The sequence below is a fragment of the Mytilus californianus genome, unplaced genomic scaffold (assembly GCF_021869535.1).
Source record: "Mytilus californianus isolate M0D057914Y unplaced genomic scaffold, xbMytCali1.0.p SCAF_9, whole genome shotgun sequence".
NCBI classification, from domain to species: Eukaryota; Metazoa; Mollusca; class Bivalvia; order Mytilida; family Mytilidae; genus Mytilus; species Mytilus californianus.
Window position 1 is genome coordinate 46,553,561 of NW_026262745.1, and position 17,542 is coordinate 46,571,102.

Sequence of the window (17,542 nt, forward strand, 5' to 3'; positions counted from 1 at the left end):
CCAACCCTACCGATACACATGAAATATGCCATCTTTTGGATAAAGTGTGTATTGCTCAATCTTTTGTTTTCTTTGTTTTGTTTTTGGAAGTTGTTTGTCTGACTGTCGTCTTTCGTTTTCTTTTGCCATGGCATTTAGTATCTCCTAAATTATGAGTTTTGAGTGTCCACTTGATATGTTCTGCCTCTTTTTATTACTTTATCAAACGCATCTATCCAATGGAACTTGAAATAAAGGATACCACATATACAATAAAATCGGTCTTTTATCTTGATTTACATTTAGAAATTGACAACTAGAGTCGGTTGAGGACAAAAGGGATGATTTAAATTTTACAATTATGAACTTTCCATATCCAAATGGCACGGTTATGAGCAACTAAATGTCACCGTACGCCCTTCGGCAATGAAACAAAAAAAACCTGTACCGTATAGTCGGTTATAAAAGACCACCACTTGACAAAAAGGGAAACAATTCAAATGCAACACCAACGGCCTGATTAGCGACAAAAATATAAATGAAAAACAAATATAACAGTCAGCAACCAACGACAGCAACAAAAGATATCCATATGTGCACTAATTGCGCTCTGGTAATAGCAGACTTGTTCCTTTAACTTTAAAGACATACTTTATGGCCAAACCTTTAAAAAGATTTGCCTAAATTCCATTAAATGGAAAAATGAAATAACACTTTCTGTTAACTTGATGATAGAATTACTTTAAATACTCAAGAATTCACTAATTTTACTGCGGAAATTTATCCAAGGAAACTGACCTGAAATATAATTAATAAAACAGCAATAATTGTCTATTTCTTGATTGGAATATGTCAGTTTAATACGGGAAACTCATTGTTTGGACGGTGGTGTTCTTTTTGTCTTTTTTACAGTGTGTATATTTAATTCCACATTTGATCGCTAATTCACGTTTTTGATTCAATGGACGTAATTTATGTATAATTGGTAAATTATTAAGTCGGAGATTTCTTTACCACAAATTATATTACATGTACATTTAAAAATCTTTACGAAATTATTTTATAGATGTAAAGATTTGGTTTGCAAGTTAATCTGTACCTGTAAAAACCTTATCACAAACGAAAGTCACATCCTTAATTTAATATCGTGTTGCACATGACAAGTACAAATTCGGTGATCAGTCACATTCGGTAGTTTTATAATCGAAGAAAAAGTAAGTAGTACATCATATTAACCTTTTTAAAATAAGAACTTTTTTATATAATTTAGTTTCATGATAATTTGTACGCGCATATGTCAAAAAGAAATTAAAAATTACAACAAAGCGAACCAACATAATAAAATTGATAACAGGAACAAGATCATTGTCATATAATCATATAGGGTTATAAATAGGTAATTATATTATGCTTAATTTGCAAATAATTGAGGAAGAAGTTTGTAAATTTTAAATGCATGAGAAGTTCCGCATTTTATTTAAATTACTTTTTTTCAAAATTCAATACTATTTAAACCATACCACTGGTGATAGGGAAGTTTTCGAAGTACGAAATTTATTATTTCCTCTACATTTAAACCATCAGTATATGTGAAAGGATAACCAATGTTGAGGTAGGTGTACAGCTAATGCAGACTATAAATAAACTTAATTTTGAAACATTCGAAACTGAATACATATGAATATGTTTTTTGTCCTTTTGAGATAAAATTCATCTCTCTTAAATAGATTTTGACTGATGTCTCACATTTCCTTTATTTATAGCCAAATAATAAATAAACGCCTCGGTGTTCCTGTGGTAGCATACTGACTTAGAGAGCATGATGTCCTGAGTTTAACCCTGGTTGGAACAAACTGGAGATTTCATCATTGGTGTTAGCTTCTTTTCCGCCATACAACCGGGAAAGGTTTTAAGTATGTTATGTAAACTCTTTGATGTTCAAATTTCTGAAACTTTAGAGACAACTGTCACATTTTTATTTGACCCTCCTATGAAGGAAAAATAAACAGGAAAATCTGGCACTTCCTCTTCAGTTTTCGATTAATCTTCTCTGCTATTTGTTGAGTATTGTTTCAGTTCATAAATTGATTATGAGTAAATAAGTGTGTGTTTAAAAAAATATAGCTGAACTTTAAAATTTAAGGTGTTTTCCTTTGTTTAATGATGTATCAGCAGGTTAAGAGGATTATTTTAGATGATACCAGTATATGACAGTTTTGTGTCAGTACCAATTCAGCCTAACCATGACCATTGTTTGTACGCCTGTTTTCTTTTCTGATGAGTCTGGTGTTAGTGGTTTGTGTGGTCTGTTGTAACGTCCAATGTTTGTGGTAATTCTTATTATCACTTTATTTTGATAATATACTTGCTACTTTTTGGGAAAGTCTCATCAAAGGATTCTCTTGAGAACAATCTCTTTTTGCACGTCATAGTCCCGACTTTGTACGTGCATTGCAAGTGAAAGAAGTAGATCTTTATTTAAAGCCACCTTCTGGTATAATAGTCATTTCAATTTAAAATCTACCTAAAATGCATCTTGCAGTCAATGTCCATAATCCTGCCTTGACTTGATATCATATCCTCTTACACAGGCGAATAGCAGGATTTTGTTAAGACCGTTTATTTATGCTGGTAAACATTCACAACAAGGAAGTGGATATACATTTGGATTCTAAAGTCATAGTCTCAAAAAGAAAGACGTCACAACGGCCATATAGAGAAAGAAAGATTAAAAAAATCTCAACCAAAAAACTACAGAGAAATTGAGATGTGTGCAACACAAACCTCAACAAACATTTAGGATATAAGCAGGTACTCTGGAAGGGGGAGCGAGTAATGCTCGATTTGTTGCATATGTCGTGTTGCTTACTAAAAGTAGGAATCCGGCATTAAGTTCAATTGGGTGATATATTGCAGTCGTAAATACGAAAGAGGGCGGGAATTTGGCTACGACACATGGATTTAATCCGCGGTCAGGTGTTGACAAGTTTATTTGTATTTTATCATTTATTATTCTATTGTATCATTTGAATAACCTCTCATTTATTTGAATTCTAAGGGTTGAAAAGGGAATATAAATATGGTTAATCCTTGACTTCTCCAAGCTTGCAGTAAAATCCATTCTAAAGAGGGGCGTCCGTTTACTGTGTGTGATGTAAAAATACGCAGAGTCGGAACAAGGACGATTTATTCAAAATGTGAAAATTACTCATTAAGATGGCATGTTGCAAGGCAAAATGTCTGCCTTTTTCGAACATACCCTCATCTACCAGTGACAGTCGAAATTCCCGCCCTTCATCCCGGTCACCCATTTTACAGAACCTACCTATTGAATTTATTGTAAAAAAATTTCTTGCTGAATATGGACGATCTATTTGCCACTGGACGTTTAGCTAACAACAATCTTACTTTCTTTTTTACTTTGATGATTTATCTTTTCAGCCATCAGGTAGGGACTTCAATCAGTCAAACAATTTTATTACATATGTAGCATATATCTCTTTCGTTCAAATGTGTTTTTCAGTACCAGACACATAGTATATGGAATCAATCAATCAATATAATTTTAATTATGATTTAAGTTCACATGCCATATACATTGTACATATGAAAGGAAGTATATTACGATGTTTTTCTTTTTTTAATGCAGGAAGTATTAGTATCCTATGATGAATATGAATGTAATAGGCTTTGAAAAAATTGTGTGTTCATCCCTTTTGGTGTTCACATTGTACACTGCTTGTACTGAAGCCATATCCCTTCAGTAAGTTTCAAATTTTTAATATCTAGAAAAAAATATAACATTATGACTATCTAGGATTTTGAAAATACACTAACATCGTAACATACAAATATACTTTTATATGACACGTAACACAACTTAAAAGATATATTTGGATTTTGAGTGACTTTTGTACAATTACCATACATCATTTCATACACAAAAACATATTGACTAGGGATACAATAGTAAGTTTACGTGAAAGATATAATAGATTTTCATCTAAAAGATCAAATTACAAAATCGCATAAACAATACTAAAATTAGAGAAAAATCGAAAACAAAGAGGACCAAAAATTTTCATTTTAGTACTTAGAAACTGCAAGTATTCTTTTATAAGATGTTTTAGTTATTGTTTTCCACGTACTTATGTTTTTGTTTTCCATAATCTAGCGCTAACATATAGAAAACAAAATGAAAGAATTGAGCAAACTAGAAAAGTAAACAACATTATTTTAACCAAATATTTTAAATCCCAAAGCACATATTACTGTACATGTAAATATGTATGCAAACAACTTTTTTATTTTGTTTGTGTTGCTGAGTTTTTGTGTCATTGACATATATAACCTTTTAACCTTACACTTATTCATTTTTTGTCTTGCATACGACTGTGGTCGCGGAATACGAGACATAGTTATTAGAATCTGGCGGCGGTGGCGTAAACTACTTGTATAAAGCTTTATAATATCAGAGGATAGAAGATATTGATGCTTCATACCTAAATTGTAAACATATGTGTTATGTTACGAAGTTTTCTTCTGTCATATGTCCATTTTCGTTGACCTCATATTTATGGTTCAGCGACTGCTTACAAAATTGCATAGTTTTTTTGGTCATGTGAATGGCTCACTTATTATGAGTAATTGGATAACTATATTTGGTACACGGGAGCCTTCTAAGTTCTAAATGTCCGTCCGAGAATGTTCACCTGACCTCAGCCTCCTTTCATTTATACGTGTTCAAGTCCGTATCTCAGATATCATAAGCAGGAGTTCAACTTTATTTGGTGTATGGACAGCTGATTATACGGTGTAAATGTCTGTTTGGTAGGTTTCATTTGACCGTGACCTCATATTCATGGTTCATTGGTTAGTGCAATATGTTTGTGTTTTGTTCGTTTTTCAGATATTATTAGCAATATGTTTACTATATTTGGTGTATACAATGATTGTAAGGTGTACAAGTCCGTCAGACAGGGTTCATATGACCTTGAACTCATGGTTATGGTTCATTGTTCAATGTTACATTTTTGTGGTTTTGTCAGTTTATCATCAGATACTATAAGCATTAGGTCAACTACATTGTAAGTATAGAATGATTGTAAGGCTTAAATGTCTGTTTGACAGGGTTCGTCTAACCTTCCCCACATTTTCGTAGTTTTTGATCAAATGAATCTTAACATTTTAAAGTAAGGTCTGTTTCCCAGGTATTAAAAGCAATAGGTTAACTGTGTTTGATGTCTGGGAGTTTAGTCTGACTTTGACTTCATTTTCATGGTTCAAATGTCAGCATTATATTTTCATAGTTAAGTCCGTAAACTATAAATAATAGTCAACTATATTTGGTGTATGGAAAGATAGTAAGGCCTACATGTCTTTTTGACAGGGTTAATCTGACCTTAATCTCATTCGCATGGATAATGATAACTTTGTGTAATATTTGTAGTATGACCTTTTCCTCTAAGACCTTCAACACAAATACAATCATGATCAATAAAGCAGGCTTGTGCACTCTTGTATTTTATTACATATATTTTATTTACCTGTTAAATATAAACCCCCTTTCTTTTCAATGGCACACGATATCATATTATTACAGCATGTTCTCTCCGTTCACTCTCGTTATTCATTTTTTTATATTTATTTTCAAAAACGTTAGACGACAAATTCTGCTTGATATCATTGAAAACAGAAATTATGACAAAAGGATCCCACCTGGAATAGATTTGGGCGGTAAGTGCTAAAAAACTAATTTGCTTTGGAATATGAAACAGGCTATATCGCCTATGGCGAAAATAATATGGGAAAAAAACATTTCAGTAAAGTATGAGTTCAGCTACTTTCTTTGGAACTGATACTCTATAAACGCTAATTGAAATAACAGAACGGACTTTAAATTTCATTGGCTAACAGTATGTGTAGTATACATTTTTGTAACCATTTGTCACCCTTAATCAAGGGGGTACAGAACACCTAAGGGAGTAAACTCTTAAAACATCAGGTGAACGTTTTTTAAAATCACGAACTATTAGTATATAAAGATAAATCGAGCTTCTCAGTGAATAAAATTAGTGTTTGTAAAACTGCTATATATCCAATGAAAATATTCCTGTAAACTGTGTGGTTCAAATTTCTTGAAATCTTTATATTTTTGTCAACAGATCAAAGAAAATGTTTTGTCAAAATGTTATGAAAATTAAACGAGCCGAATCTGGCATAGTCAAAGTGTTGTGTACCCCATTAAGCAAATCATTTTACAGCAATTAATGACGTCACAATATGTTTTAACATCAAATAACAAATCATGGCATATCACGATGCAGAAAAAATTCTATGGAAGCCGGTTAGTGTTTGGGTGTAGTTTAATTTGGAGTCGTTATCACGGTTTAGTTACTTGTTATAACGAGAAAGCTAACTCGTTTCAACGACTAAGTATCTCGTTTTTACGACTTAACAAACTCGTTATCATGACTACATAATTCGTTTTAACGGCTTAGTTTAATCGAATAATCTAACTCTTAAAAAAACTACACCCTGATCTTAACTGGCTTCCAAAGACTTCAAATCATTTTTAAATCAAAAGGGATTTCATTACAGCCCATTATTCATTGTTGATATTACAATAGGTTGTCAATATATTTTGGAGACATGATGTGATATCAAATTAACAATGAACTGTCATTACTTTTTTTTTTTAAAGATAAAATGGTTCACTGAACAAACTTTTATTATCATATTGAATGGTTCCATATATATATCTATATATATATACCATATATACATGTTTTAGATATATACGAAGAACAGCCAACAAATGTGAGCGTGCAGTTATTTATCACAGAGATGTATGATGTCAACGTTAACGAAATGGTATTCTTAACTATATTCATATGTATTAACTTCTTACATATGTAGCATTTGTACCCGACATTCTTAATTCGTATTTAAATTGTATTTAAGAACAAGTTATACCATGTAAAACGTAACATAAGTCGCAACATTGGATGTCTGTACGCGATTTGTAAGTTGTTATAGTATTTGTATAGTTATTCCCCTGAATATCACATAACAAAAGTTATTAACACAAACAGAAATTGTATGAATGAACGGAAAATAAATGCAGTTTATACCTCTTTTGCAAAACATTTAAACCTTAGACAAACCAACCAATCAACTAGACTCTCAGTTTCTGTCTCTGCGTATTTCTTTTCATTCAGAGAAAAAAGATTTCACCACACACACAGTACGTACCATTTTGAGTACTTAGTCCAGTTTTACCGTACAGTCATTAATAATAGTTTCAGACATAACAACATGTGGAACAATTCAAAAGAGAAAATTAACGACCTTATTTACAATGTATGACATATCCATGAACAAAAAGCATTATTTTTCGGCAATCGTTTAATTAGTCCTATAAAGCATTAAACACTGTTTTGAGTTAGACGCGAACATAAATATGTTTACTTTCAACAAATGGTCATCGCCAATACAAAACTAGATTAAAATGGTAAATCAACACGCAAAATGTCTTTTTTTTAAAAGAAGAAAAAGAATTCTAAAAAAAAACATAATAGAAAAAGAAATGAAATTCTTTGAAATGATGAGTGATGTTGTTTAACGCTACTTTCAGAACCCAGGGCTATATTTTTGAGGGCAATTTTTATTAATGGATGAAGCCTGAGTAATCGGAGGGAATCTTCGCCATTAAAACTGGCAATCCTAGTCAAGTGAAGCGTCGAACGCACCTTGTCTCGAACGGGATTCGAACTCATATCCTTAGTCGTGACAGGCTAGTGATAACTGTAGATCAAAACTACATAGACCACTCGGCTAACAAGTCCCCGAAACCGATTTGAAAGAGTATTTACAAATTCTTAACGTCTGTTTACCTTTCTTACAAAAGACAAAAATAATCATTCTTTTTCATGTATATTTCTGGATGAAGTAGATATCACATCAAAGTAAAATGTCTATATAATGTAGAACAAGTATATGCGTTCTGAAATTTGAGCTACGTGTATAATGAGGATTTTCTATTACAGGATTTTTCCATAACATGTTATTTACGGCAGAAATGGGTTGACCATCGCCTAAATTTTAGCCATCCAAACATAACTCTAGAATTGACTCAAGAGGAAATTAATAGTATTTGGACCCCAGATACATTCTTTCCAGAATCTAAAAAAGGAGATCTACACACCATCACTAAACCGAATACATTGATGCATATTTATCATAATGGAACGGTTCTATACAGTTTAAGGTATGACATATGAGTTGTAAAAGAGTTATATGGTGTTTTATATAATATGAAATATTCCTTGTAAGAACACAAATTTTGAACATTATTAGAAAATTAATGGACTAAATAAAAATATGAACGACAATGTTTTACATCTCTGTTGGCTTGCGATGCTCATATGACGTCGATTTGTGTAGCACGACACGAGTAAAGTGACCGCGCTCTTTCTTTTCATGTTTTGAGAGCATTTATGAAGGAATATCAGCTTCTTACTTATTCAAAAAAATGTAATTTAGTTTTCTTTCTAGTCACATAATAGTCATTTTTCGTTTAATATCCTTACAAATATTATAATTTTCGAAGTTGAAGATTGATAATAGACACGATGACGTTAAATAATAATTTTGTTTGTGTACAATAAGCACTACATTTTAGCAACGAAAAAGAAAGTTTATATTGCCTCATCTCGTTATTTCCTATTTTCATATGTCTCTCAGTTGATACAATATTCCAGGGCTTGCGTTTCCTATGGTGGTTTCCTTGATGACCATAAATACATGTTCCACTTATCGTCGTCACAATCTCGTCCTCTTTTCATCGATCACGACATCAGAAAATGCGACTTATCGGCAAAAGAGCAACTCCAGGTGTACCAATCGTAGGGCAGACCTGGCCTCCTAACCCCTTCAGTGCACCTTGATGTTTTGGTGGGGTTTGTGCTGCTGTATCAAGTTTTCTGTGTAATGTTTTGTAGAGCTTTAGTCGTCTTAAGCCTTTTTCCTTTTGGCCATGGTTTTGTCTGTTTTTTCTTCAACTTATGTTTTTGATTGCCTCTTTGGTATATTGTTTCCCTTTTGTTACATTAATAATAATCAAATGCCACCTTTTTATGTAGTTGAGTATTAACAGTGCGAACATATTTTATTATGAAACGCCTCCTCTAATTCGGGGAGAGAGTTATGGATATGTTTTTGTCAATTAAGTCTTTCTGAATGGTAAGAACTCTTTTTTATATCTGAGTTACTTTTTTTTTATATGAAATAGCAATATTTTCGTTCCGCCATTATAGTTAATATTCTTAAATGGGCTCTCGTGATACATTTCTTTACGGATGAAAATAAAACCCTTTTAAAGATTTGTATTATCTATATTTTAATTAAGTTCGAAAATGAGCGAAACTAGGTGCTGTAAACTTAATTTCTAAATTCAAAAACGGACCAGCTTCGACATTAAATTATTTAGAACGTTAAATTGACACTAAACAGAGTAACCGCAAAGCTATCTTTTAATAGATTATAAACAGTAAATACGGTAAAAAGCTAGCAAGGGGTTTCATGTGATTTAGGATAAAGTGATGTAATTATGACTTAGTATGACTTGATATGACTTAGTATGACTTAGTCCTATTTCCTATTGTTACATTATGTCTGAGTGTGGATTCGCATTACGGGTGATGCTTATACTTTTAATGCACCCATTTTTGCTCCTTTAAGAATTCATGCATTTTCCTCAGTTTTTGTGTGTTGAACATCGGTAAACAAACTCATAAAAAATACCAGACTTATAGTTTTGTACGCTAAACACGCATTTCGTCTACAACATACTCATACATGACGCTCGACTAAAAAAGAGGTACGGAACCGTAATAGGAAGTTAAAGAACATTGAACACACATAATTCTGGAAGGTTTTGTCAAATACAGCTAGCTAATGTAATATATTCCTGGTATAGAACAATTAGAAGATTAATATTAAAAACATATGTATTTTGCAGGTTGCATGTTCAGCTATCGTGTTCAATGGATTTTCACTTATACCCGCTTGATCATCAAAGGTGCAAAATTCATTTAGAAAGCTGTAAGTCTGGTTGTTTATCTATTGATTGGAGCATAAATTCATCAGTATTTGTATAATCGGTCTAATGCAATGGTCGAATTTGATATTTATGTTCCTTTTGCAGAAACGATCGAGTTTTCTCAAGTATCAAATCTGAATGCATTTATTCTTTTTCTTTATGAGTTGACAGAGATATAAGGCGTATGGCCATTAAACAGCAAGACAAAAACACAATAAAATCGAACATAAGAACAATTAATGGTTAACATACTGTCTTCAAACACAGATAACTGTCTTTACTAAAGGATCGCCCTGAGTATAGACAATTTACATATAAATGCAACAGATACAATGAAAGGTCTGTCATTACCATTAAATTCCTATAAAGAAAGAAAAGAGGGAGACATTGACACAGACAAGTACCGATCAAATTACTTTGGCGAGGTCAACCCGGTTAGTTTAGTACTCAGTTATCCTACTTGTTGTCTAGATAAGTGGAATGCAATGTTTTTGATATTATTTTTACCGATTATAAAATACTTGAAAATACTTAAGAAATTAATAGTACGTGACTGTCACTAAACGTCACGACAGGAGGTGACTATATTTCTGTATTACAATGTAGTATTCTGTAACACTCAAACAGAAATTGGATATGGATTATAATTTTCTTATGACCAGTTGATATAAAATGACATAGCCGGCATATCTTTCAGTACCTAGACTTTTTAAGTTTAGATAAAACGCAAAAAAAATAATGTCGTTTCAGTCTAAAAGTAGGTAATTAAGTGTAAATTTTCAAATTCTACGATGACTTGAGTTTTGATGTTTGACCTTTTGAGCATGACATAACATGCATTAGGGGTTATGGTTTTGACTTAATCTCTCTGATTCTATATCCCGACTCATTCCTTAATACACATATTTTATTAGATGTTATTACAGTTCAAGATGAGCGGACAGATTTTGATTGGTTAATATCAGGAGACAGTCTACTTTATCCCATGGTTATTATATAGTATTACCCTTCACAGAGACGCTTAATCATTTGTGCACTTTATTAAATAAAGATGATTTTTTCAACACCTTGAAGCATAAGAATAATGGAACTAAATATAAAGACAATGCTCAAGTTTAACGTGTCGGTCACATGCAAAGACTGTCAGCATAACATTGTTACACTCTACTTCCCTTTTGTTACTTTTGTAATGACTTTAACATTGATATATATGACATCATAGTTTATTACTTTCAATTCCAAATTTAAATGACAATAACAACAGAACGTGCAGCATGAAAAATTGAATAACATTTGGCAAGAGGGTGATAGGGCAGATTTTTACCCCTCGCCTCGGTTGATTAAATTATTGATTGTTGTTGTTTGCTTAACGTCCAGTGGCAAACATTTCATGCATGCATGTTCAGGACGAGAACAAATTTACAATAAATCCAATAAGTAGGTGCTGTAGTAGGTGCTGTAATAAGGGCTGTCCGGGAAAAAGGTCGGGAAATTTGGACAGCCACTGTAAAATGAGGGTATATGTACTTTGCATAGAGACAGAAATTTTGCCTTGAAACAGGTCACTTACGGAACCCTCAAAGAGTTGTTGCAAAGTGCGTGGCACTCTCTCTACACGAAGCATCAGCTTTAATGTTCTCATTGTGATCGGCTGCGTACTTGTACATCCCGCACAACCAAACGGACGCCCCACTTTTGCAAGGGTTTTACTGCCGGTCGGAAGAAGACCACAAGTGACCATATTTCTATTCTCCAGTCACCATGGGGGTCGGGGGACGGGGCTCGGGGCTCGGTTGAAAGTGCTTTCTTAAGGTTACACGCTACTCTATCACCTTCTAATGAATCTGTTTTTTTATATAATGTCGCATGACCATTCGTCCTTTTTATTCTTTTTCTGTATTTGGTCCCCAAACTGAGAACTAAATATACTATCATTATTGTCTAAATAGGCCATTGTCATACATTTATGTCGTTACACTGTACATGCTTATTTTGTTTTTCAGAGAATTGTTGAGACTTTTGAATTTGCGAAATTTACATATTGAAGTCATTTTATATTTTGTTCAAAATGTTTTAACTCTAAATAATTGTCCTACAGACGGGCTAACGGCAACCAAACTTTTGTATTCATGGATTGATGGAACGCCAGTACATGTGATGAACGAAAATTTACCACTGTATGATACAAACGGAAGTCCACCAACAGATGTCAGTTTATGCCACACAAGTCTGTTTAACGGAGGTAAAATCAATCGTGAAATATAACGAAACGTTACATGTACTTTTAATTTTAAATATAAAAAATCAAAACAATCAGTGTTTATTGACCATACTTTTTCGAAATTCATATGTAGGATAAAATTTTGTTAGAAAGCAATTTCATGATATAAGGCAAAATAATACCTTAAACCTTAAATTAAATGTAGTTTGAAATTTCGCCCATGAAAGAATTTTAAAATGTCTTCAGTATCCGCCCTCCCCCTTATGTACAGGCTATACTGCAATAAAATGATAGGCACAACAGTAAACGCTTACATTATTCAATATATTGACTCACATATTGTTAAAATAATATACATTAATAATTTCATCAGGAAGAGTATTCATATGTAATTATCTAGGGAGTTAATCGATGTGTACTATTCCAATTTAGCCAAAATATTCTTGACTTAAGCCTTTTGTTTTAAACTCTTACAAATATCCATTCTCCGAAACAGCGGTGACATTGCTTTGCTAAACTTTCAAAGTCAGCGTAGCGTAGTTAAGACGACATTACCACTGTTTCGGAGTTTATCTCCATCAATCTATATGACGTCACAATTAAATTGTATTACCAAGCCACATCAAAATTGCTGAAGTTTTCATGAAGCCTGAATAATGATGCTTTACATAAAATCTTTATCAAAAATGGTATGCTGCATTTTCACAATTACATGGCAAAATAAGCAAAAATGTACCTTTTGCTTTGTTTATATGGCTGAATAATTAGTAAATCTACTGGTTTGAATAAACAAAAAATGTATTTCAAGCAGTAAAAATTAGCACAACTGGTTTTCGATAGGCTAACTGCTAAAAGAATATCTACATATTACCTATATTCCCAGGTACTGGTTTTTCTTGTCTTGAAATGGTTATTGAACTAAAGAGATCCATTGGATACTACATGACTGAAATTTTTATTCCCGACATTCTCATCGTTGTTCTTTCGTGGGTCTCGTTCTGGTTGCACCCTCTAGCTGTTCCAGGACGTGTATCACTAGGTGCAGTCACTGTCCTCACCATGTCATCTCAAGGATCAGCGTCAAGACGAAATGCCCCACGTGTGTCATATGTAAAAGCTGTAGATGTGTGGAGTTTGTTTCAGATCATGTTTGTGTTTGCTGCACTAGTGGAATTTTCTATTGTAAATGTACTTGCAAGAATCAAAGTGTCTGATGCGAGAGCGTCGCAAATAGCACAGGAGAGGGCATCAAAGCATAGAGAGGTGAGTAAGACGGCTTGCGCATTTGATACTTTTAGAAAAGACAAAATGTTTTCCGTAAACTTGTAAAACAGTATCGAGATAAAATTTACAAACAAAAAATAAAGAAAAAAAGTATTAACAAAAATACAGATCTCCAAGGAAAATAAATAAAAAAAAAAAGATGAGGAAGTCCATAATACCTTACAAAACCAAATACTCGACTATGTCAACCGAAGGAACGAATGGAAACAACTGTCATAATCCTTACTTGGTACAGATATTCCTCGATAATATGGTGGGTTAAAGTTGGTTTTATAGCAAGCTAAACCTCCCACTTGCATGACAATTGTTTATAGTCCCGTTATATTGATACAATTGTTTGAGCAACAGACATAATTGGTATACGTGGCAATAATTGGGATCCTGCAGTCAAAATTGTGTTAATATACATCATAACTAACTTATTAATAAAACAATCCAAACAAACATACACATAAATCTGACAAAGTGATATATTGTACAATGACGATTTGTGTCAACTAAATTACTACTGAATGCTAACAATTAAGAATAAACTACTTTATAATAATCAGAAATAGCGACCGATACTTAATTCATTGCTAAACAGTTAGAGTCATCAGACAAGATGAAGAGCAACACTGTATTTAAGTATACGATAATATTCTTTCCGTCATATAAATGATTTAATAATTATAATTTAAACATACTGACTGTGTCCTGTGAATTCGACTGCTGATTTATAATTCCAAGTTTAATCACAACCCAGTTTTTGTTTATATAATTAAAACACTGGAACTTGATATAGCTCGACACATCAAAAATTGACAATGAGAGTCGGTTGAAAACAAAACTTAACGACACATGAGATGATTTAGCTTTTCAATTGTGAACCTTTCATTTCTATGTAGCAACACTCAGGCAGCACCTGCATACGGAGTATATATCTCCCATTTGATACGATGTTCAAGGGCTTGTATTTCCTATCATGATTTCCTTGATAAAGGGTTGCTGCTCACAAGGAAGCTATTAAACCAAATACTCGACTATATCTATTAAAGAGTTCCAAGTGGTGAAGTTGAAATCATTCCTTCGAAAATTTTACGGACGCCATCACGAGTTGGTTGACCGTTATCGAATATTTGTTCCAATTGTCGTAACTACAATCCCGTACCTTTTTCCCCAAATGTGACCTACTGAATTAGACTCATAATTGGGTTTGTACTAACATGAGCAACACGACGGGTGCCACATGTCGAGCAGAATATGCTTACCCTTCCGGAGCACCTGCAGTCACTCCGATTTTTTGGTGGGGTTCGTGTTGCTCAATCTTTAGTTTTCTATGTTGTGTTTTGTGTACTGTTGTTTATCTGTTTGTCTGTTTCTTTTTTTAGCCATGGCGTTACCAGTTTATTTTCGACTTATAAGTTCGAATATACTTTTGGTATCTTTCGCTTCTTTTTGGCCCATATATATCATATATTACACAAACATAATATTAACATGTGTTTAGTACATTAGTTTAAGTCATTGTGTTAATAGAGCAGTATAAATGTTGTAGAGAATAAGAATAATTTATTGATTAGTAATCCAAAATTATAGGATTAATATCAAAAATTCACATCAGTGCATATCTATCTTTTAAATATGATTATTTCTTACCGCATGACTTTTTGCCACATTTGATTATATATTACAGTCACAGGGAAATGTCCAAGATCCAGATAAAGATGAAAGCAGAAGACCTTATTTAGGAAGGGCCAAGAAGATAGATAAAATATCAAGAATTGCGTTTCCTGCAGTCTATCTATTTTTTAACTTTCTTTTCTGGGTCATTGTACCAAATCTATGAAACGTGAAATTACAATATGTTTGAATCAAAATACTGGTAGATTAGAACAAAAAATGGATTAGCATACCACGAAAAATCTGACGTTTGTTTTATTATGTTTAATATGAATATAATGATAATGTAAATTTATTTACTATAATGTAACCTAGGTTTTGTAAAACTAATTATTAAAATACTCTCTTATACATGTTGTACAACTGTCCCTATGGGACATTACTTGCTATTACCATCACTTGTCATTTGTCTACGTGAACGCTTCAAAACTCTTTTTCTCTGAAACCAATGGACTGATTCCAACACATTTAATTGAATGATCATTAAGAGATATCTAGTAGAAAGTTGTTTTATATCAACCAACATGACCGCAATGGCTAAAAATAGAACATAGGGGTAAACAATGCAAGTAATCGTCTAATATCTTGAAAACCTTTATATACTTGAAAATACCTCTTACCAATTTTAGCACCTTTGCCAATTACATTTGTTTACCTTGAAAAAAAAGTTTGTGAATAAGATTGAAATTGTTAATTGATTCGGCTTTGAGCATTTCTGATTTATAACAAACCGTTCTTAAATTGTCCGTTGAAACATTTAGAAATTATTAAGAAACTAAGGTTTCAACTCTCTTAATCGAAGTTGACCTTCGATGGATTTGGCCATTATTGTAGATCCTTTTTGGTCATATAGCTCTTCAGCTGTTTCAGTTCTTATATGTCCTTGTCTTTTTAAATATTCGGCCTCGATAGTTCCTAAGGAAGGTAAATCCAAAAAGTGCTACGGACGCATGCAATTTATAATGACTGTTTTGATATCTAAATGGAGTTATTGTTTTTTAATCGTTTTCTGCGGTTTGCCTTTTTATCTTGATAACATGGAAAAGTTTACAAGATAAAAAAAATTGTAACAGTAAAAATTGTCAGCAAGAGGAGATTTAAGAGTTTATATATAACTGAAATCGTTCATTCATTCCTTATAGTAGGGTTCGTATTGCTCAGTCTTTAGTTTTTTATGAAGTGTTTTGTGATTTTGTGTGTCTTGACGTCTACTTTTTGTTTCATAGCAAAATTGGTTTTACATGTCCATTTGGTACCTTCTGTGTCTAATAAATGAGACTTTTTGTTTTGACTTAAGGTAGATAACTTTTCAATGGACTTTTTTGGAAAATATCTATGAGTTTGCATGAACTAAATACAATGTCGGGATAGGTGCCGAAAAAAGCCAAGGAAAAGATTACTAATATTGCAATTGAGTTATAGTTCGGGGAAAAAAGACTTCCCTGCGTTTTTAATTAGAATTCCGAACATGTTAATGCAAATTTAAAACCACAATGGCTTCGAGATAGTTGCCTTGTTATTTCCAAGTATGGATAGTAAAAACTAGTTTCCGTTAGACGATTTTTAATATAAAAGTACTTTGATGAACAATGTTCTTAACAATAACCATAAAATAAGCAATGAACAATATCAATACACCGTCTAGTAAAGCGCGTATTGTCTGTACTTCGCGTTCAATATTTAATATTAATTTTTCTTGTTTATAACACAGGAATTTTTGTTTACAAGTCTTGTCGTTCTTCTTAGTATGGATAGTAAAATTAGCGATTTGATAAATTCACAAAAAAAAACAAGTTAATTCAAGAATGGTAGTATTGAACGTGCTTTATAAAAATAGAAAATTGAATACATTCATGAAAAAAATCCAGATCCTGTATCAAAGCGCATGCGAATTGCCAGACAATTCTACGAGCAATTTACAGTAATGAAACTTATTCATAACAAGTGAGCCATACTTGATTTAATGTGCTTAAATTATTTTATCTAATATTGTGACGCAGTTTGTTTAAACGTTTTTAGAAGTACTTTTAAGATAAATGTTCCTTACAATAACCACGAAATAAGCAATGACACAATATCAATACACGGTAGTATAATTCTTCCTTGTAAGTGATCTGCATTCTTGAACCCATTCACCGTGTTTTAAGTATTTTTTGACGATCATTGCGTAAACCTTTACCGAATTTCTTTCCGGAGTTTTGAGTTTTCCACCGTTTTTTTGTGGGACTCGTAATTTATACTTACATGTATATTAGTAGTAGTGTTTTGTGAATTGCTGTTTGCCTCTTTGTCAT

General features: G+C 32.6%; 1 protein-coding gene across 9 annotated transcripts in view; it reads left to right on the top strand.

Moving 5' to 3' along the window:
• Window positions 1-1,409: 1,409 nt before the first annotated feature.
• Window positions 1,410-17,542, top strand: part of LOC127715612 (glycine receptor subunit alpha-2-like) — a 70,247-nt gene continuing 54,114 nt past the window's right edge. For 2 of the 9 annotated variants that reach the window (XM_052221705.1, XM_052221702.1), the window contains exons 1-2: window positions 1,410-1,591; window positions 1,743-1,892. Coding sequence is in view for 5 of the 9 variants with exons in the window: in XM_052221701.1 (XP_052077661.1) it covers window positions 3,645-3,742; window positions 5,642-5,715; window positions 6,773-6,852; window positions 8,028-8,248; window positions 10,001-10,083; window positions 12,180-12,323; window positions 13,186-13,565; window positions 15,262-15,414 (1,233 nt within the window). In the remaining 4 variants the exon portion in view is untranslated. Of the gene's footprint in view, window positions 1,592-1,742; window positions 1,893-3,628; window positions 3,743-5,641; window positions 5,716-6,772; window positions 6,853-8,027; window positions 8,249-10,000; window positions 10,084-12,179; window positions 12,324-13,185; window positions 13,566-15,261; window positions 15,600-17,542 lie in introns of those variants that run through there. The other 7 variants (XM_052221704.1, XM_052221707.1, XM_052221701.1 and 4 more) reach the window with 6 other exon arrangements.